Source organism: Dromaius novaehollandiae, chromosome 7 (genome assembly GCF_036370855.1).
Source record: "Dromaius novaehollandiae isolate bDroNov1 chromosome 7, bDroNov1.hap1, whole genome shotgun sequence".
Classification (NCBI taxonomy): domain Eukaryota; kingdom Metazoa; phylum Chordata; class Aves; order Casuariiformes; family Dromaiidae; genus Dromaius; species Dromaius novaehollandiae.
In genome coordinates, this window is record NC_088104.1 from 40,950,066 (window position 1) to 40,972,051 (window position 21,986).

Below are 21,986 nucleotides of genomic sequence, written 5' to 3' on the forward strand. Positions count from 1 at the left end.
CCCATCTAAGCCTGGGGAACCTCTCTCTTGACTTCAATAGGTGCTGGAATACATTCATAACTCTGTTATCCGTTATTTGATCCACTTCACTGCATCGCCATAATATTGGTGGCCACTTCAAGTCCTATCTGCCTCTTTGCCTCTACAGGAATTTCACATATTTCTTCTAGCTTAGGACGCTTTTTGACACCAACCATTCTGAACCACCTTCAGCAACCAGAAGCTGGGAAAGGTCTTTTGCTAGACAAAACCCTTCATCCGTACGGAATGAAGGAAACCTGGTGTCAGAAAACGGGAAAAAGCAAAAGTGGGATCTCAGACTGAAGGTAAAGCAGATCAGCAAGTATCTGCAACAGTCAGGAAAACGCGTGTGTTGATAACAAGTCCAGTGTTTGATGTACATACATACTTTACTGTCTAGCCTTTCATCAAGAGCCAGAGGATTTATCCTTCAGAGATGTGAGATGGAACAGCTTAAAATGGTCAGTGACCACAGAAAGGATTAGCACATTATTATCTTTTTAATCCACAACATTTACTTTTTCAGGATTTATCGGAGCTAATATAAAAGTGATTAGTGTTCTAGTTTTGCCAAACAGAGTAAGAGGTTGTTTATGACTCCATTCCCACGCATGGCCTGTAATAAACAGATAATGCTGCCTGGAAAGTGGCCAACAACATAAAATTTCATCATTTACAAAATATTTACAGAAATAGAAATGACTTGTGCAATTACTAATAAATACCTGGACCTTTTAAATGCAAAAGTATGTCACATCACCCCACCCTGCAAGCACACAATAAGGCGGTGTGGAAAGTCCTTCAGCTTTTTCTGCTTTTGCTAGACATGTGCTATTTTTAAAAATGTGGGATTGCCAGCCCCAAGCATTCCAGAATCTTGACTCAGCCCCCAAAAAGTCATGCTGAGATGTTAAAAATAACCAATGTTATTTTCTGAATGTGCATTCTAGCTTCTGAGAATTCAGGATTCATATTTTTAATTTTCCCTCCACATTTGTGATGTCTAGAAAAGGATTTTATTTTTAAATGGAAGCTGAAATTCTCAGACCATCACACAACTTGGCACCTAAGGCTTTAAGAACCACCCTCAAATTAACTTTCTCAAACCTCTGTATGTAATTTTAGATGTTAACCCTCTTTTTCAGAATAGCATATGGATCTGAGACTTCGGGCTTATGTGTCCCACCCTTTCCAAAGTGGACTTGTGTTCCTGAGAGCATACCATTTCAAAAGGTATTTAGATGGCTATACCCTACTGACTTGAGTTAGATGGTTCTCCGTATTTAAACATGTGGCCCTCACTGTCTTCTGAAAACAAGGGAGAGGGTTTTAGGTTATTGGCTGCTTCTCAAAGTCATACTTAAAAACATCACATTAGCAATAAAATAGAAGACAGCTGGTAAGCTAAAAGGATGGATGGACACATTTAGAGACATAACAAAATAGAAATATTTTTTCTTTCCTATCCTTTTATTTAGACGGAATAAATCTGTTTCTAACTGTGTTTGGAGAAGACCTAGAGAAGTGGAATTTGTTCTTGTTTTGGAGTTCTGTGATTTCAAGCAGAAGTTAAATCTCCTGTAGCTTTGAGACCAGTTTGCAGAGTCACAGGATTTAGGTGGTTCAGATAAATTTTGGATACTTCTCTTAACCTCTCTAATGCTTAACTGAATAAAACCAAACTCTGGAAGTATGACAACTGAATGCTGTCGGTCTTTTATTTATTAGTAAACTTTTTGCTCTTCAAAGGCAGAGACGTGACAGTGCATTTTAGCCTTGCATTTGCATGTATAAAGTTACATGTGGCGAACAGGAGAGCTTACCACTACGTCCTATAGACTATGAGAGCTTTGCCTTGCAAACAACCTTCTCTGGTCACTCAGTTGTAAAAACAACAGGCAATGTGCACCTCCACAGAGATCCTTACTCCACTTAAAACTGCACGACCATCCCAGGCCTTAGTGTATCTGCAATGAATACCTGTCCTAAGTCTCTCCAATATATATAACTGTTCCTTTTTTAAGTTTCTTAAATTCTAACCATGAGGAATTTAACTTTGGGCTGACTCCTCTAGTTCTTCATTCACCTTGAGGCTGAAAGACAAAATAAAAGCTTGAGAGAGCTTTCCTTTCTTCCCCAGTTTGGGCTGCAGATCAATCGTGAACTGCTATAGAGCTCCAGAGCAGATTAGGATTTCTAAATGTCTTGTTCTAATTTAAAGGCTATGTCTGTATTGCAATCACAGTGTCTGAAGTAGATATTCTGAGCTGGCTTTGGACTAGCTAGAACTCATACTGTGAACAGTAAGTGTGACTCGGATAGCAGGGAGATCGTTCTGGCCTGCAGCCCAAGTGTTTGCTTAGTATCTAGGGAAGCCTTTGCGGCCTATGCCGAGTTCCCTTGCTCCTCTGCCAAGAGCGGCTGAGCCAGCCAGTTAGCTGGGGCTCAATTAAACAGCTTCTGCGGTGGAGACGTGTGCTTAAACCCTCGCGCAGACAAGGCAGAGCATAAAATTGTCTTGCACTGTCAGGCCAAAGAATTACTAAATTCTTCATACTTAAATGACATCAGCAGATGCCCTTCTTCTGCTAACTGCTGTAGATACACAGATTGCTGTTCTCGGTTTTAACTTGGCCAGGCGCTACGCGAGGCAAGCGCTTGCTACGTAGCGTATGCTACATCTTTAGCATGTTAGCAAACACCTATGTCGACCACACACAACCTGCATTGTGTTGGACTCACACTTGGAGAGGGATGCCGTGCCGGGAGCCCATCGCCAGCTCACGCTAACCGTCCCTCTTCCCTCCCGGCGCCGGCGGAGAGCAGCCTGCTCGAAGGGCAACTCCCGCGTGCTGGGTGGCTGCCAGGTCAGCCCGGCTTGCAGAGCTGGAGCAGCCCACGAGGGCCACAGAAACACCAGAGCTGTCCCTGTACATCTACATGTAAAAACAGTTGCATAAGATTTAAGTTATTTTTTATTTAAACGAGTTGTCACCCTCCTTCCACCCCTGACGCGTGTATGACCTGCAGCTCCGCTTCCATTAGGGCCATTCCTGTTAGAGAGCAGCTTCTAAGACAATAGCGCCGAAACCTCTTGCTAGGATTGAGGTAATATACTTTCCAATCACACAGCAGACAGGAGGACAACATAAAAGGAAAACAGTCAATAGCTGCTTGCTATCTCGCCCCCTCTGAACTGCAAAAATTTCTTAGGGAGCTGTGAATTACTCCCCTATTGTTCTTGCTATATTATTATTTTGAAGTGGCTCATGCCTGTGTTATTTGGCTGCCCGCTTTGTTTGCTTTATCGGTTTGCTGGGTGATGTATAATTAAAAAAGCCCTGTTTTACCACCTCACTCACAGATCTTTTGAGATAATACAGCAAATGTGGTAACAAGAAAAACACAATATAAGCTTCAACCACTGCAGCTTCCTTCTGCATTTATTGAAACTTTCCCTCTGGAATAAGTGTCTCTCATCAGAAATGGGTCTGTGCTACAAAAGCTATTATTTCTTTCCTGGCGACATCAGTGAGCACGACATTTTGTTGAAAGCGGAAAGCGCAGACTCTGAGAGCAGGGGAGACTGGGCAGCCCTCCCCAAACGCTCAGCATCCGCAGCTCCTGACAAAACCTCCCAGGAGGTACTTAGCGTTCGGAGATACACCTGCAGACTGCGACTGCAGACTAAAGATAGACAATATATTCATAAGTGCTGGGCTAGATACTCCACAAATATTTGTTCCAGCACACAAACTCCTTCCAGCTATCCAGGCACCTGGAGAAGCTCAGTAAGGCCGAAACAGCTCTACGCCTCCTCCCCTGTGCTGAGCGCGTGTTGCCTGCTCACGCTAACCTTTCCTTCCTCCTCCTGGCGTGGCTGACTCCTCTGGTCTCTCTAGCATGGCCTTTTTTGTCTATCACTGCAGCTAGAGCTCCTGCCCACGCTCTTCTCACGTCTTCACAACACCGTATCTCCTTTACGAAACAATTTCACCCTTCTCAGTTTCCTTCCAAATTCTGTCGTGTGATTACTTCTCCAGCTCACCACCTCTAACCACGTCTTCTCCCTCTGCCTCCATTTGGATGCCTCCTCCTTACTGCATGTCTTCACTCCCAAGACCTCCCAGAGCCTACCATTCTCTCATACGCTATTTATGTCTTCTCCCTCCTGCCTTTGATAAGCCCGTGATGCCACCTTTCATCACACAGAAGACGCTTTTTCAAACATCTTTTGCTCTTTCTTTTGTTCTGTATCTCATATGAAGACTGAGCAGCCAAAAAGCTATCTCATTAGCCTCTTCCAAATCCTTCATGTAAACCTGTCTTTGGCTTGATAGAGATATGAAACTTGGCTGCTTTATTAGCTAGGGATATGTAAAACTGATGTTCCTCTTAAGACGCGGTGTCTCCTTGTGTTTCCATTTCCCATCTCTCTGGGTCCGGTGATGGCCTCTTGTCTTAATCACACTGAGCTATTTAGGGCATGGGCTGTTTTGTGTTGCTATTTTCTCTTTGCTCTTCCCGTATGAGTTTGTGGGCCATGAGTGGGCCTGTAAGTGCTACCATCAGTATGAAAGATGAATCCTCTATAAGCTTAGTTGATGACTCTTGCATTCCAGAAGAAATAGCTCAGCTCTATAGGTTAAGAAAAGTCTACACTGAACTGCAAACTTACTAACTTGAAACATGAACAAAACCCCTAATTTAGGAACGTCTGTGAAAAAACACTTCTCTTAACAGGTAAGATTAAATTTAATGTTTATCAAGAGTAAAGTTACAAAAGACAGTGCTATTATGGTTTAACACTAGCCCACCATCTGAGCCAGGGTAATAATAATGTCTAGTATTCTTATGCAAAAATAAGACAAAACACATTTCTGTAAGCCATTCAAGGACCTAAAGAGCATATACAGCAACAGTCACCACGGCTCAAATGCGGAATGATAGTTTATGAATCCAAGGAGACTCATGAACCTGCGGTAACTGGTGCACCTGCAATCACCTTACACATCCTATCTTCAGGGTGCAGAAGGGAAAACGTGACCCTCACTGCTGTCCCAGGCCCTAGCTCAGGAAGATGACAGGTTTGATTTTAATGCCTTTCCACCCTGCCGGCAGAGCAGAATTTTGGCTACAGTCTTTACAAGATAAGTTGTTAGTTTGGGCACTTAACATTACGTTTAGGCGGCTGAAATAAAAAGAATCTGTCAGCTGAATGCTTCAAGGAACTCTGCTATATCGGACAAACAAAAGTGAAGCTCAAGCAAAGCTGATAAATACTTTATGAAAAGGAGAAAAAAAAACATTTGCTAAAGGGCTCTTAACTGTTCTTGTTGGCTTTCAGAGGCATTAGGCAAGACTGTAGAGAAGTGGGTTTCTAAGTCTTCTGTTCCTTTTCCTCTATCCAGACAGTAGCTAACAGTGCACTTGGGAGCAAAATGATCAAACACACAATCTTTTTCCAACAGCTGCCTTGCAGAAAGATGTCCGCTACAGAGTTATTTGGGCAATGCTAGTATCACATCACGTTCAAAATTAGGGCCAAGGCTGGTAAGGTGCCAATACCATGGCATCACAGTCAGCAGGGCAAGAGATACCTTTTCCCCTTGATTCACTTTTTACTTTTAAAATTTACTTTCCCCTAATTTTTCCTGTAACTCCTGGTCAAAGCAGTAGAGACAAGTAAGCAAGGCCTAATCTTCACACAGGGCTTACACTGGTTTAACTGAAATCAGTTTTGAAGTCAAGTCAGTTCAGCAGGTACAAAATCCCATGTGCATGCATTTAACTTAGTGCACAGACATCAATTTAGCTCATCTGAGATACTGAAGTAGGCTAAATCAATACAAGCCACTTGTAAATGGATTTAAGAGTACATTCATATGGGGTTTGCTTCAATTTAAGAAGTCATGTTAAGAAGCAATTTTAGTTAAACCCAAAACAAGCTTTCTCTGTTGGCTATCCTTAAACTCTAGATTATGACACTAATTACCCATGTAAGAAAGAAAGCACGGAGGAAAGCAACCCTTACATCTCTGAGTGGGTTACCTAGAGCCCCTGCCTCACACCCTGCAGAAAACAGATGTGAAACCAGCAGCCAGAACCTTGTATCATAAACCTCTCATTGATGGGTCTGCAAAACCACCCCAATGCAGTGTCAAAGCATGTAAGCACCGGTCATACGCCGAGTCCAGGAGAGCCAGCTACCTCCTCCAGTAACTCCTGGGACACTGCGGAAGGGCACGGCTCCCTTCAAGGCTAGGCCCGTGCTAGGTGCTCAGAAGCAGCAAGGCAGCTGTCAAGTTTTTTCAAGAGTCACTCTTGAAAAAAGCCTTGGACTTGGTTTGGATACCAATGAGGCATACGTGAATGAAAAGTTTTAAAATAGCCTTATAAGGTGGGCAAACAGCCCACCGTCATGGTGGTAAGCCGGTGCTCGCAGGGGGACACAGTCCTGATTCCAGAGTGGCAGAGGCCACTGGAAAGCGCCCCGAGCAAAGGAGGACACAGGCAGCATCACCACTCCTTCCTCAGAAGCAGAGCAGTGAGATCGGTTGGGCCTACTGACAAAATAGTGATTGCAATTACATGTTTTTTCCATCTATACCAGAGGCTAAATTAACAGATTAATGTTTACTTCCAGTCGCTGCTACCAGCCTGAGGGGGAAATGGAGCAGAATGAGGTCAGCAGGGGCCAGAGCTCATTCATCCCATCGCTTCAGTCAAATTTGCTCAGCTGAGCTTGGATTACTTTTCCAAACTTCAAGGCTGGCTTCTAGTACAAAACATTTCCTTTTTCTTTTTTTTTTTTTTTTGGGGGGGGGGGAGGGCTAAAACTGAGGCTATGTTAAGATATTAACGAATCTCTCAAACAGCAAAAATATTATCTTTATTTGGGAAGCTGAACGTTTCTGAATATTAAATCACAACCGTTCAGCTCACAACGCCCAGGAGCCTTGCTCCCGAATGAAACTGGGGCTGCAGCGAGGTTTACCGAGTTCACAGGGGGCTGACTGTGCACTCCCTGGGATTAAGCCGTTACGCGGTCACAGCCATTAATTTGTCCCTCTTGGCTCTTCTTCCCGCACGCACCGAGGAGGAGGAGGATGCCCTCACACCCTCACCCTATGCACATTTTAGCTTGGTGCTTGCTTTTAAGACATCAATGCTCGCTTAAAGTCCAGCACCCCCTAAAGCAGAAGAGCCCCCCAAGTCCTGTCATTGCTAACGCATCTAATGATCGTCACCCCTAGGCTGCAACACCACCACGGCGTACGCCCGGGACTGGGCTGCCTCGGCACTTAAGTGCGACTGCCAGCAGCACCGCTACCACAAGTAACAGTTAACCCAGCAGGAGCCGAAGAAAAACACATCCATGCAGTCACAACATCAGCATTTGGGAACACCTACACGGCTCTGCGCGGGCAAAGGGGAAAAAGGAGGCTCGAGTCCTGATCCACCCAGTCCAGCTTGTACCTGAGAGTGTGTCGGAGCGACAATCCCCTCCGCCTTCAAGACGCTCGCCTCTTCCCTGGAAAGCCTCTGCGGGGCCGAAGCAACCTTACTGTCACAGCCGGAGCGGTCAGCGCTCACCAAAGCTGCCTGCACCCAGCTTCACCGTTAGCCCTTGGTGGCGGCGCTTTGACATCTGACCAAAGAGCGGCACAACTCTCCCGTTAAGGAAAGAAGAAAACAAACAGCTCTTCTGGCTGTGAAGAGAGCTGGCAGCGTGTGTCCTTCCCAGGAAAAGAGCTCAAGAGTTTATTACCACCTCAGAGCAAAACGCAGTTCCTGCCCAGCCTCAGCGAGGCTGGAGCAGAGCACGAGCGTCATGATGCGCCATTGCTTCCTTCACGTGTCTTGCCAGCCCTAGCCACGCTCCCCAGTTCCCGCAGCGTGTGCAAGGTTGGGCGCACAACTGCTCAACTTAAGGGAAAACCTGGGATCAGCCCCTGTGGGTTTTCTTCCACAGTCTCCTTTATACAACCTAGGACAAAGTGAGCAAGCTGTATATACCCCAGCTTGCCCGTCCACCACGTAGACACGGGTAGTTTTGTCTTCTCCCTGCTTATCCTTTCTGTCTCATCCTTTTTGGCATTACAGCTATTATTGTTATTAGCAGCAGCGTCGTGCTCAACAAAAAGGATCTTGAACTGGTTCAGGCTTGTAAAGGATCCTACTTTAACAGTAAGGCACAGGGAGTCACCACTATTTCACAGAAATGAAACCCAGTTATTTTAGCTCCACTAGAGAGGAGAAACTCATCTCCTCGACTACACAGCCACTTTACTTCTCATACAAAGTCAGAAAAGACCAATTTGAGTAGGATCTGGAGTGGGACCTCAAACCAGGAGAATAACATCAGCCATGACCTAAAGCCCACCACAAAGTTTGCCACTATTTTAAGTGCAGTTCTTTGACATTTCTTTGGCTTAATAACTAAATAAATACAGTGTGCTCATGTACAAGAAGTAACAACAGTAAACTAACGGCACCATTCCAAGACACAGCTTGCTCCTGAACTCAGTTCTCTGCTCCGGGACAGGATAAAGAGACATCCTAGGAGCCCAGAGCTATCCATATTGCTTAAAAATTAGCGGAGATGCACAGCAGTTACTGCTCTGCGTCCAGTGTAACCTCAGAAGTGATCACACCATGCTCTAGGGACACCTACGGTAGTTTGAAGCTAGTATTTTTGGGATAAATCCAAACACAGCAGCAAGAAGCTCAGAGAAACAAAAACAAAACAAAAAAACCACAGCTTACCCTGCCGAGAAGCCTGTAGCTTGTGTCAAACTCCATGTGGATACACCTGCTACACAACCGGTAGCTGATTCACTTAAAACTTAATCTGTATATCTACATTCCACTGGAAACACAACAAAAGAAGTATCCTACAACTGATATTAGAATGAAATTGGAACAAAACCCAGCTTTTACAACCTCTAAATATTTTCAAGGTTTTGAAAGCTTCTTCTTTCCTAGACCAAGCAAGCCAGCCAAAATCTGACACTTTTTCAATCTGAAATCTGAAGGAAAAGAAAATGCAGTCTAACTTACTAAAAGATTCAATTATTGTTTCAATTAACTCAAATTATTTCAATTTGTGTGGTTTCAAATTTATAGAAGAAGGCATAAAAAGTTGCTTAACATCATAATCCATAGATTTTCAATTTTAGTACTTCAAAAGATGGTGCCTTGACAATTTCAGCACTTTTCCCCTTAGTTTTAGCTCCTTTCCCACAGCAAATCTCCCTGTCAAGGAACAGATGTTTTTCAATTAAAAAAAAAAGAAAACATTTTGTCAAAAAGAATCCACAACTCATGCTAATTGTAGGCTGTATACAGGAGACTGGAGCAGAACAGCGTTTTTCACGCTGTGCAATAATCTTGGCAGGAACATCTGGAATTTGCCAGGTTAACTTGGCCTCTGCATCTTGCCCTTGGATACCAGTGACCCACGGTCATTTTTGAAGCCGCCTAACTCTGCAGCACCTTACTCAACCCACCACGCTGGAACCAGCTCCTGGACTTTTTGCAGCCTTTCCCGTCAATCTGAACGCATGCCTCACCAACCCACGAAGAAAAACCACGCAGCAACGCACAACCTCATCTCTCCGACGCAGCAGAGAGAGCCGTCTTTGATGCTGCCCTTCCCTCGGTGCCCCCACGTCAGTAAGAGCCGAGATTTCAGACTCAAAGCACGTGGCTGGGCTCTTTCCGACCGGCAGAAACAGAAGCTGGCTCCCTGGGGAACCGCAAGGCCAGCGCGGAGCCTGCATGGAGATGGGCTGCATGGATGCCCTCTTCTAAGCCTAAGAAAAATGAATGCGCATCTATAAAAGTTTCACGAAGGGGAAAAAAGAAAAAAAGAAAAGAAAAAAAAGAAGGCAAAAGGGTTTCAGAGAAGACAGCCCCTTGAGCGATTTCCCAACATCAAAGAAAAAGGCCTCGAGCGTGTTCTCCTCATGTGCTACCTTTGTTCAGCCTCTCCGCGCCTGCAAGCGCATTCCCGGCAACGCACAAGATGCTCCCGCAGCACGTCGGCAGCTCTGCGTCCACACGCGGTACCTGCCTCGCGCTCCGAGCATCTCACTCTGTCACTTCGGACCAGTCCAAGCTCATTTGATATGGAAAGCTGCTCTTACGGAGCTAGGTGGTACCAACTAGGGGAGACTTGAGTCCCCGAGAGCTATGGCACTCTTGTGTCACCTCTGCTGCCTTGCTGCCTGTCTGCTCCTTCATCCGTAACGCGGTAGTGTTTAGGTGATCACTTCTGCTTTGCTCTTGCCATTAGATTGTGGGGCACGTATCCAGGAGCTTCCCCACTTTGCTTAGGCATGGTGATTTCCCTTCTACAGGGCTCGGCTTCTTTTTTTTACATCCCACTCAAGGTTTCCTCCCCTTGCCTGCCCATCTCTGCGTTTGCCTCGGTGGGTCTGCGAGACGCAGGCCCGGCGGCTCTGGGTTCAGGCGTTGAGAAAGCACAGGCATAACGCCAGCACGGAGAACCGTCCCCGGCTGCTGCCTTGAGGGCACCCCTCCATTATCGCTCCCGTTGGGGGGCAGCGGGTGGGTGGCGAACGAGGCAGGCCAGAAAGGGGCTCTGCAGACCACGGCAGCGCTCGGCTCCTTTTACTTCTCCCGGTCACAAAAGGGCTCCATTTGTTAGGCCTTCTTCTTTCACAGAGCAACACACAACGCAACCTTGCAGTGACGGCATCTGCCTTTCACATCCCAGCGTGCTAAGACCACACGTTCACATTCATAGCTCCAGAGAAACTTTTAACGAACCGCCCCTGCAGTGCTGCACCTCCTGCGGCTGCAGCACACCATCAACCAAGGTGAAAATACCCCAGCCTGGTTTAGACCAGCCCAGTCCCAGCGCTGGCCAGGCCGAGATTTGCAGCACCACGAGAAACAGGTCCATGTGCAGGGCAGGAACAGGCAACCTGGCGGGGGGCAGGTGGGAGCACTTGCCCCCAGCAGCGTGCAGCCCATGAATGACATGAAAATAAACAGGAATGCTAATTAATTACCCCAGGAACACTAAATAATTCCACCTTGAAAACCTAGGGCCCAATCCTGCCCTTTCTGAGCTCAATGGGCCTTTTGCAAACGCCAAGAATGGTGTCTTAAACCTCAACTCCGTATTCCTACAGATCGCTAGAAAAGCGAGCTTACATCTGGATTTGGGTTTCAATCCAGGTCTCTGGGGACATGCTGCCTTGTAGAGATCTGCTGCAAAGCCACTGAAACGCCTTTGCTGAGCCACAAACCTTTAAGCGAAGACACTGAACTTGCCGACGGACTGCCAGAGATCCCTGCCGTTTTGGAGCCTACACGCCGGCAGCCCCGCTGCTGGAGGCCGGTCCCTCTGTCCCACCGGTGGCTGTCAGCTCACATCCCCCTTGCAGGCTCAGGGGACCCACCGTACCGCAGCAACTGAGCCTCCTCACGCAGCTTGCTCGCTAACCTGCCCTTTGCTAGGGAGCACTGGTAGGCTGAATTCCCCATGTAACGCACACACCAGATTTTAATTATTTTACAAAAGCACCAAATTCCTTGTCAGCTGTAGCCTGTCAGAGGGAATTAAGAAAATCAATAAATACAGAGGACCGCAGCAAAAAGAAAGAACGCCCCAGAAATTAATGCTTCTTTCTTTCATCGGAACTGAAGAAGAGATACTGTTGGAAGAACACAGATCTGAATTTCTAAAATACCTAATTTGACTTAAAAGGAACAGTAGTAGGAGAGGCCCAGGCAGGCTTCCGGCAGGAACCTGTGACAGCCAGCGTGCCCCTTGCAATGAGCCAGCATGCCGGGGCGATAACCTGCTGGGCGACTTCGGAGAGGTGAAAGGATTTCCCAGGCATCAAAGCACCAACCTGCCCTGGAATCGGGAACTTTAGCAGCTAACATGCTGGGCTCTTACTGCTGCTACCTGCATGCTTTTAAAAGAAGGCCATTTCTGACAGTCGGTTAAGACCAGAACTTGGCCTCAGCTGCAGAGCACAGTCTAGATCTTCCTGCCCTTCCCAAGGAGGTGGGGAGCTGGGGCGCACCTTGTTTCAGCAGGGCTGTCATTACAAACTGCACAGTTTCTTTCCGACTGTAACTCTTACCACATTTTACTTAAGTTATACCATAGCTCAACACATCTCTCTGCCAGACTTGGATGTTTTGAAATGCCACCCGCTCCTGCCCCACGCTACTGAGACGGAGGGATTACTCTGCTCAGATGCTTCACTCCCTGCGAAGCCTGCGGCCAGCGAAATCACTGCACTGCTAACGCGCGCAACTCACTCAAGTTGGGCAGAGCAACCAGGTGACCAGAAGGTTTCAGCATTTCTGGATTTATCTCGACCGCCCATATTTCTCAAGAGCTAAAGGGTATTTCACACATCCAAAACCTGGAGAAATTCCCACTCAATAATAGAAAATGCACAGATAGACAGAACTACTGCAGAGAGATAACAAGATAAAGGGAATGAATGACATTATTATTTTACATGGTATTACCAAATGACAATGGCAGTACACCTGGATGTATTCTATAATGACATTTAAACTAACATTTTTCAGTGTTAAAAGCTGAATTCCACATTATTCCAGATGCTCCCTCAGTAGCATTTCCATACTGGACTCTCAAAAGTAGTCTAATTAAAGTAGGCAAGTGGTGTTAGCTCTGTTGTGGAAGCGACGACTCTCGAGAGGAAGCAGCACTGGTGTAGGTCACCCCACGGTTAGGAGGAAAAGCTCCTCTCTCTGCCCCAGACTCCCAGCCCTTCTGCCCAATACACTGCCCTTCACACAGCAGCCATATAACGAAATCCCTGAAAGCCCAGGGTAACGTTAACCACAGTTAGGCGGGAGCGATCCGCTGTGTCCCCACTGCCGGGCTGGTTGGCCCAAGCACCGGCCCCCAGTGCTGCGGCTGGAGGATCTCCAAAGCCAGCTGGCTGGAGGCAGAGCGCTCCGCCGCACGGTGTAGACACGCCGTGAGCTGGAGTCACCCATCATCAGTTAGCATTAATCCCGACACAGCGCCCTAAATACAACAGCCTTAAAAGGGCTGAAGTGGGAGTGAGGCACTAGTTAACTTATAAATTAAATTATCCACTGAAGAAAGTAAGGGGCAATTTGAATTCCAGTACATCACGAAGTCAAAAGAACTAGGCCAATTTACACCTGCTGAGGATTTGGCCTAGTTTCTCCTCCCCAGGATTTTAAGCCCTGCTTTGGTTGAGCGGAGGCTGTGGGATGTGAACTTATCCTGCTGCATGGTGTTAGAGACTTATGTCACAAAATTTCTGCAAATTATTTTCAATAAACTGCATTAGACCATTTACAATGGAGGATTTGCATTTCGCAGTTTATATGAAAATATTTTGGGGGCGGGGGGGCAGCATCAGCAAACAACTCTCACTTGTTATCTACCCAAATCTCTGTGAAATCCTTTGAATATCCAATTGGGAAACACTTACCAGTAAATCATTATGAGCTTCTCCCCCCCCACACCTTTAAATTCCTTGCCATAACCATTCCAAATGAGTCTGCACATTTCCAGCGCTAGAGACAGAACTGAGAACAGCTAACTGCCTGGAAATAAAGAAAACTGAGCATAAATTGGTGATCAGCAGGTTGCAAAAATCAAGGACATGAGTTATATCATTTAGCATGACAAAAGCATATTTGAATCCTTTAGAGACCACGTGTAAAATCCTAGCCTCACTGAAACTAGAAAACAAAACCCAGCTCTTGTTACCGAACATAATAAACTCATGAGTGTAAATCTCTTGGGGCTGAAACTCCACGTTTATTTCTGACGGTACACACAATATACCTATTCGCCTTGATGCCACCTGTGAGCAATTTTCTGCTAGCTTGAGGCAGTCGTTCCTCAGCCCGGAGGGTCCCGAATGTGGGACTCCTTCGGGCCACGTCTGCGGCAGCCGGACCCGCCGATGCCCGCGGCACGGGGCAGCCTCCGCCTGGCGAGTAGCTGCCCTGGTGCTCAGCGCAGGCGGCTCGCGCAGCCGGCCGGCGGCGATCGGGCTCCCGACTCCCCAGGATGTCAAATCATACCTACGACGTCCGAGGAGGGCACTAGCTGCAATGGGGCAAATTCGACCCGGGAAAAGCTCCGAGAGCACGCAGGGGAGACAGCCACGCGCTAGCAGAGGACAGCAGCCCCAGGCACGCTTTAATTTGCTAACGCAGGGGCAGCCACAAGCCTTGTTCCTTTTCTCCGGAGGGCGAGGAGGAGCGAGATTTTGCCCCGTGCCCCCGAGGTCTGCGCCAGGGCAGAAATGAGCTCTCCTCTCCCAAGGGAAGCACAAGCTGTGCTCCAAGCGTTTCTCTGTTTTTCTACCCACCAGGCTGGTCAGTAAAGATGTGCCGGGATACAAACGCTTCCATATACCTGCAGCTCCTGGGATAGAGGGCAAGGAGTGGTCCCGGGGAGACGCTGAGCCGCCGTGGCTTCTTCCACAGGGCCGAACATGTTAGCTCCTGCAAGAGCCCGGAAGGCACAGGGTACCACGGGGATTTTTTAAACAAATTCCTCACTCCTGATTGTATCCTAGCAACACCTCTCGGAGGTTAGAGATGCGCTGCCTTGCCCACCTGTTGTGTAGGATGCCGGAGGCAAATTACATATTGCTTTTTTCCCAGCTCTCCCCAGCAGTGCAAAGACACCGTGATTAAGGAATATGCCACAATCAGCATGTCCCAGGCTCCTGCGCTCAGGCCGGGTGTCACACACGGGGGTGCACATCTCTACGCGCCGTGTGGCTTGCATGAGGTGTACAGTCCAAGGAACGGTGTCCCTAAAACTGGGTGATGCTCTTGGCACCACAGCAATAAAAAGGGGGGCTTATGCCCTGGCACGAAAACGCTTTATGGGCAATCACACAGTGCTGAAGGAGCTCAGGCCCTGGATGGATATCTGAGTAAGATTTGCAAAAGTGCCGTAGGTCCAAAATGTGCGCAGTGAACAAAACACATTTTGACTCCTCTCGTGCCCTTCCCTCAAATCTGACCGAGCTGCAATGTTTCGCTTACAGTAAACAAGCTGGCCTTGATGAAAAACAAGAAACCTGTTGGAAAACAAGCTTCTCCATAAAAGATGCCATTCTTTTTCTCGCTCCTCTAAAGCACCTCCTAAGGTTTTTGATTTCTTGTGGGAGAGTTTGAGAAAGATAACGAAAATGTTACAGAAATGATCAGATTTTAATTTTTTTGAAAATTAATTGTTCTGTAAAACAAACTTCAAAAAACTTTTATAATTGAAAAACCTGTAGGAGAAGGGGAAATGGACACTGGATCAATTTCTAAACCTAACGTACTTTCCTTCTCATCAAGCTAGATTTCCTTTTTTTGACCATGAGCAACCAAATCCTTTGGGCTACAACCTGCATTTATCATTTGAACTTCCATTGTCTTGATTGTCTTGATTTAACGTTTATCTGCATTTTTGCAAAACAAGCAAATAAGAAACTGCAAAATTTGCTGCTTTAACATGTTATGGAACTGATCCCTGCAAGTTCACTTCATTCTAATATATTGAGAAATTCAAGGGTTACACAGACACACGCAGGGGAACCTCTGTCCTCAGGGCCAATAGGGGAGATGAGGATATCACTGCCCATTCAAAGATATATCATTTGCTGCAGATCTCCGTTATTCATCTTCACTCAGAGGAAAATATGGGATAGTTCATAAGTGGTCCTGGCACTTGTGAGTTATCCTTCTTCACCTCTCCCCACTCATGAAGATAAATGCCACAATGAAACACAGCCATCAGGTATTCGCTCTGTTTGAAGTACTCAGAGTGGGAACGATGATTACGGCCTTTCATTGGATAAGTTAAGGTTGACTGCCTCGCTGCATGGCAAAGCCGGCAATGATTTGCACTGGCTCACACGCAGTGAACGCGAGAAGGTGGCATATCCCCCCTCAGTGCTGGATATTGCTAATCGCAGACTGTATAACATGTTCAGTATGTCAAACCTGCGTTTTCTTTTAAGGCTACCCGGCAACAAGCAAAGGGGAGTCCAGCTGAGATGGCAGTAGCCACGTCGTTAGTTCAATGTCTGCTTGTTTTTGACACTTCTGTGGAATCGTTGGCTAAGTTTTTATAACTACAAGTGAGAAATGCATTTTGACAGGCAGGATTTTTTGGAAGTGTCAACAGAATTTTAGGGCCCGGTCCTGACCTGTGGCACACCAGCAGAACTCCCTCTAAGGCTGACAGATACCGTCAGTGAGAACTGGCAGCTGAATCGAGTCTTCCGTGTGGCATAAAACTTAGTACCTTTATAGTTGTCATTTTTTTTATAGTGTAGGAGAAGAAAACCAAGCATTTAAATTTCTATTTAAATATGAAAACCTGACAGACATATCTGACAATAAAAGCACAGCTGCTAACAACACACTGAAAGTAATGCAGTGGTACTTGATGGGAGGCTGTAACCCTGTCTCTGGTTAAGTCTGAGGATAATCCACAGGTGGGAGCAGCTTCCTCATTTATGTAGCACAGGAGATACTGTTTGTATTTCTACATTATGCAGTGTTGGGCAGAAATAGCATCAGGATCCCATCATCCAGACACCGTGCAAATAAGAACACAATTCCCCAAACTTTTGTGAACAAGGCATAAGCCCCGGAAAGGCGGTTCTTCACATGCACAGCAGGAGATAAGTTTATCCTTTGCTCCACTGAAAGAGATGCACCATTCAAAGCCAATCTCTTGAAACCTGTAGCAGACCAGAAGCTTCAGGGAGAGAAGCTGACAGGGACTGCTTCATCTTAAATTAAGCACAAATCACTGATCACTTCTGATGTTAATACGGAGCAGTTGGTACACACAGAGAAGAGTCAGGCACAGCTGATCTATCATGGCCTTGCAACATCACTAACTCCCACAGCCACCAGTTATTTTTATGCAGCTATTAAGGCTAAGGATGTGTTAGGAAAATAAATTAAGTATTAATATGCTCCAGGGAGAGCATTTGCAAAAAGCAGCAGGTCGTGGGTTAAAATAGCCAGGTGCAACTTACCCAGTTTACAAAATGGTCAAAGAACAGCTGTTAGAGAGACTCATGAGCCCTGGCACATGCTCTCTAGAAAATATTAAGGGTATTCTGAAGCACACACTGGCTTATATTCAGCACCCAGAAGCTATTTTAATCACTCCGTGGAGGCAAGCTAATGTTATTAGGGCACTTTTCTTCCAAGAGACAACAATACATTTTGAGCCAAGTAATCCCATCAGAAGGCTTTGTAAACACCTTAATCAGATGGAGTGGCTGTGATTATCTCATGTTAAGAAAGATTCAGAGGCTGAGCTAAGGCAGGTTTTCTCCTGTCATTTCAAAGCAAAGACATGCTATTTGCTGGATAGTTTTGGTGCTGCGCCTGTCATCTAGAACTGGCTTCCAGAGAGAATCTCCGGAGTAAAACTGAACTGGAGCATATCAGCTGGTTCAAGAGCAAAATCCTGAGCCAGGAGCCTACAAGATAAGTTGTTTTCACCTTACTGAGCAGCAAAGCCATGGCTAAACAAGCACTGAAAATACAAGCCTCACCACCTGATGCAGCAATGGTCTGAGACCCAAGAGGCAAGGGTTTCAGTCCTCCTCCGGCCTTGGCCACACATCACCTCTCTGTCTCACTTTCATCCTGTCTAATGTCTTTTGTAACGCATTTTGAGACCGACAGACAAGAAAAGGGGGTACAAAAAAACAGGTAATACTATTAGTGCATGATGCTATGGCTCTAAGTTATGTGAAGGCAGAGACAGCCACAATGATCACCCTAAATCAGAAGGATAGGAAAAAATGTGAGAAAAGAGGAGGAAGAAACTGGATCATGACAGCGATAGAGAGAAAAGAAGTAGATGGAAGGGCTATAGAGACTTTGGGAAGCACTCTGATAGCAGTATGATGGCCTTAGTAAAGAAAATTACTAGAAAACTGACTAGAAGGAAGGAAAAACTGACCAGAAAGTGTCAGCCAAAGCTGTATTTTATTTCATAAAATAGTTTAAGTCTCCTTCCTCTGTTTTTGAAAGCATACCTATATGACCCAGGGGGCCTTGAACAACAGGGACCTGTAGGCACTTGTGTGCTGTTCTTATCACGGTGATGTGAAAAAAGCCAAGAGTGAAGGGCACCCAAATACAGTTCGGAAGGCTCCCACCTCTGTGTTTTCAGGTTCAAACTCCACATCCAGCTCAGATCACGTGATTTGTGCTCTGCATTTAGCCACTAGCAGAAATAAGTCCCCTGCACAGTCACAAAAGCCTACAATGGAAATGATTGCGGTTGATACCCTCTTGTCATAAGGGACCAGGTGTAAAATAAAATACTTTCAGTGAACTCCAGAGAAGTTTGCTGCTGCCTGCATCATATTAAATAGCAGCCCAGTGATATTTAGCCAACTTTTAATCTCCCAGACACCACTCACTGCAGACTCACTGCTGGGAGAAATGAAATTCTGATCTACCCCATATCATGATCCAGCCCCAAATTCACAAATGAACACAAAAATGTGGATTTGGCTTACCTTTTTGCCTTAAGAAAATAAGCATTTTTCTCTGTATATATAATAAGCTATTTTTCTTTGAAAAATGAGTTCTAAAATTAAATACATCAAATGTACAGCCTGCCCCCCGCCAGTGCAGCGGCAATGGTGACAGAGACAGCAACAAGAACAGAAGATAACCCGATTAGCTTTTGAGGGGATACAAAAGTTAAACTTCTTTGCCAGAAAATACAGAACACCTGAAGCACTGCATATGCAATGAACAAGGATTACTGGGAGGCCAACACGCTCACTTTCTCAAAGCTAAAAACTTTGTAGAAATTTGTCTACTCTCTCAAGAATTATTTTTGTTTCAAATACGCTCTGGGCATGAAGTCCACATGCAGCCTTTGATCAATACTGCAAAAAGTACATTTGCAAACCAAAAAAAGGAATTAAATTAAGTACTGACCCGTCTTTCACGTAAGTATAACAGCCAGCCTTCTCCTGGTACCTCTGTTGTTCACAGAACACGATGACATTCAGGCAAATATTCAACATGATTGGGTTTTTTTGCAACTAATCCACTACATTGACAAGTTTCACTTACCAGTCAAGTTCTTCAAGCCAAGTTCCCTGAGTCCAAAGTTACCATCCTTCCTGTAGTTAAGAAATATTGCCAAAGCGTATCTGTCTTCGTAGAGTTTGGTCCCACGAACGATGCGCAGGTTCTCCAGTGGCAGGTACTCAAACTGATTCAAAGCCACCAAAACATAGCCTGTGACTTCTCTGATAGACTGAAAGAGACACAGGAAATAAACACATTAGAAACAGTGTTTTTAATCATTCTGGATTTCTTATACAATGGCTGCTTTACTAAGAGAGTCTGGTACTTGAGGGAAAAAAAAAGCTTTGAAAAAAAATCTTCTTCAACTTATTAAATCTATCACATTTCTGTTTCAACTTGAGTTTATCGCAGATACCAGTTTGAAAAATTAAGCAGTAACAATTTTTTTCAGTTTCATTAAACTCGAGCAGAAACTCACAGTAAGTATAAAAGATACATCAAAGGATGATTTTTCACAATTCAAACTAGAGATTAGGTCCAAGGCCCCCGTACAACAGAAGCAGAATCCACCATGGCAATGCCACAGCTGAGATAAGATCGTCTATGTGCTAGTAACTTTTGTAGGGGATATTCAGGGCTGAGACTGAAGGGATGGACCGTGGGGCAAGAGAGTGACCGCTGGCAAAGCTCCCATGGAACAGGAATTGAGGGTGGAAACAGAGGGCAGGTTTCCAAATAAATAAATAAAAAGCACACGTATATTACCACCTGTTTTTTTACTTCCAAATAAATGAAGCCAATCACAGAATATCTGCAAGATTCAGCTTTCAGTTTCATTTTGAAGTGCTGCAACCATTCATGCTGTATTTCCCAGACTTTGATCAAAAACAGCATCAAAGCCATTAGGAAACCTTTGGGTTTGCTGAGAACTTTGTTTGCTTCAGATGAGCTACTCACACAGCCCCTTTGCTTATACTCTGGAATTGTCTGAGTTGTAAAAACAACAGCAGCAAAACTAGCAACTTTGTTTCAAAATCTAAAACAATAACACAACTAAGATTTCTTTGTTTTAAAAAGAAAAAAACCTTCTGAAATTATGCCCTTTCGGAAAACAACGCATATTCAAATAACTCTGCAAACCTCTTTGAGCAGCCTCATCTCAACGCGTGCACTGAGCCGGACCTCAGGCCGGCTGAGAGATGCTCCTGCCCTGAGCCGCCTGTGCAAGGGTGACGACCGCCGTGGTGGAAGGGTCTCTCAAATGCAGCTTTCCAGCCTCATCTAACTCCCCACCTGCAGCATCCTGCAGCCACTAGTTATGCGTACGTTTATGTGTGTGTGTGTTTGCACGTGTGTATTTAATGGACAGAAATTGATTTAACTACTTCTGTAGTTATGGATGCAAACACTTTTTCCCCACCTTTGGCAATGTCAATACTTTAAACAATACATAGAAAGAAAAATCCTGCTTAGAATAATGCGCCCAGACTATAGCTAACATGATGGGGATTCCAGTTGATACCACAATAAAAATAAGCACGCTAAGAATAGTAGATACAGAATTAAGCGTGTGTGTGTGTACGTGTACCACTAATAAAGGCAACGGGGATTTGCAGCACAAAGGACCGGCTCCTGCTTTGCTGTTCAGCGCAGTTGCCACGATTTCATTCCTAAGCATGCATGAACCTTTTAATTAGCTTTATAAAACTGAGTGTAAAGTTCATTAAGATCATTACTGAGCACAGCAAAATACATAAGGAAGGGTTTATATGCAGCCAACTCTGGGCAGCGGCTGTCCTTCAAAAGTCAGAGCTCTGTACTCCGCTGAAGCTACTATAAAAGCTCTGGAGCTATTTCAAGACTCGCTTGGCATCTAAACAGAGCCCAGTGTCATTACAGGACTTTGATGAGAACCCAGCGAGTTTAGCTAGGTTGAGATGTATGGTTCAGTAGCTCAATATTAAGTGCAGAGCTACATTATACCCTGGGACACTGATTCCATTATAATCAGCAGCTTTCTAGCACTTTCATGATAGCTCTTTGCTTTCAGACATTTCAGCTTAGCCAGTTTGGTCAGGAATTTATTTTTTATTGTACATAAAGATTTCCTTAAGCTGGCTTTTCTAGCTGTCATCAGAATTCAGAAAATATTAAAATTATACTCATAACTTCGATTTCTCTACTGATATTCCAGGGGCCCTATGATTGCTCTCATTAATTTAAAGGGACTTTTTAACTTGGAATCACCTCAAAAAAATTAAAAGCAGTTCCAAACCTGCATCTGACTAAGTCCTTCCTGCCAATTTTTGTTACTTATAATCACACTTTCTATTTTTAGGATATGCCTTATTTATTGTCACACAGAAAGTCCACCTGAAGAGGCCCTAGTTCAGCACGGCACTGAAGTTACGCTGACGCTCCCCGGCAAACATTGGGCCATTCCAAAGCAGAAAAATAGAGAAGATGGAATTTGCATTTGTTGTTGTTGATTATTATTATGAATTGCCGCCCCCTACCCCAGAAGCTGTGCTTTGTTTGGTTTATTTGACTGAAATGACATTTTGGCAAGTATTTTGACAAGAGCCAGAAGGTCCTTTCCAGTTCCATGGTTTCCATCAGCCCTGCAACAACGTTTTCTCCTCTGTAAATACAATTATTCACTGGAAAAATGACCATATTAATCCCTGCAAATCAAAACGACCAAAACAATCTGAAATCTTTCAGATTTACCAGAACACAGTGTTCTGACCAAATCTACTTGTTTGCTGTTTAAACTCTGGGTGTTTATTCTTTTTAATCCAACTTGAATGAAAAAGAGCAGTAACATATCTTACAGGACAACATGTATTTTCTGACTGGTCTCACTT

General features: G+C 45.1%; 1 protein-coding gene across 4 annotated transcripts in view; it reads right to left on the bottom strand.

Annotated features, from left to right (window-relative positions):
- The window catches only part of ERBB4 (erb-b2 receptor tyrosine kinase 4), a 574,745-nt gene that overhangs the window by 281,117 nt on the left and 271,642 nt on the right, over positions 1–21,986 (bottom strand). For all 4 annotated transcript variants that reach the window (XM_064515342.1, XM_064515340.1, XM_064515343.1 and 1 more), the window contains exon 3: positions 19,162–19,348. In XM_064515342.1, the coding sequence (XP_064371412.1) occupies positions 19,162–19,348 (187 nt within the window). The remainder of the gene's footprint in view (positions 1–19,161; positions 19,349–21,986) is intronic.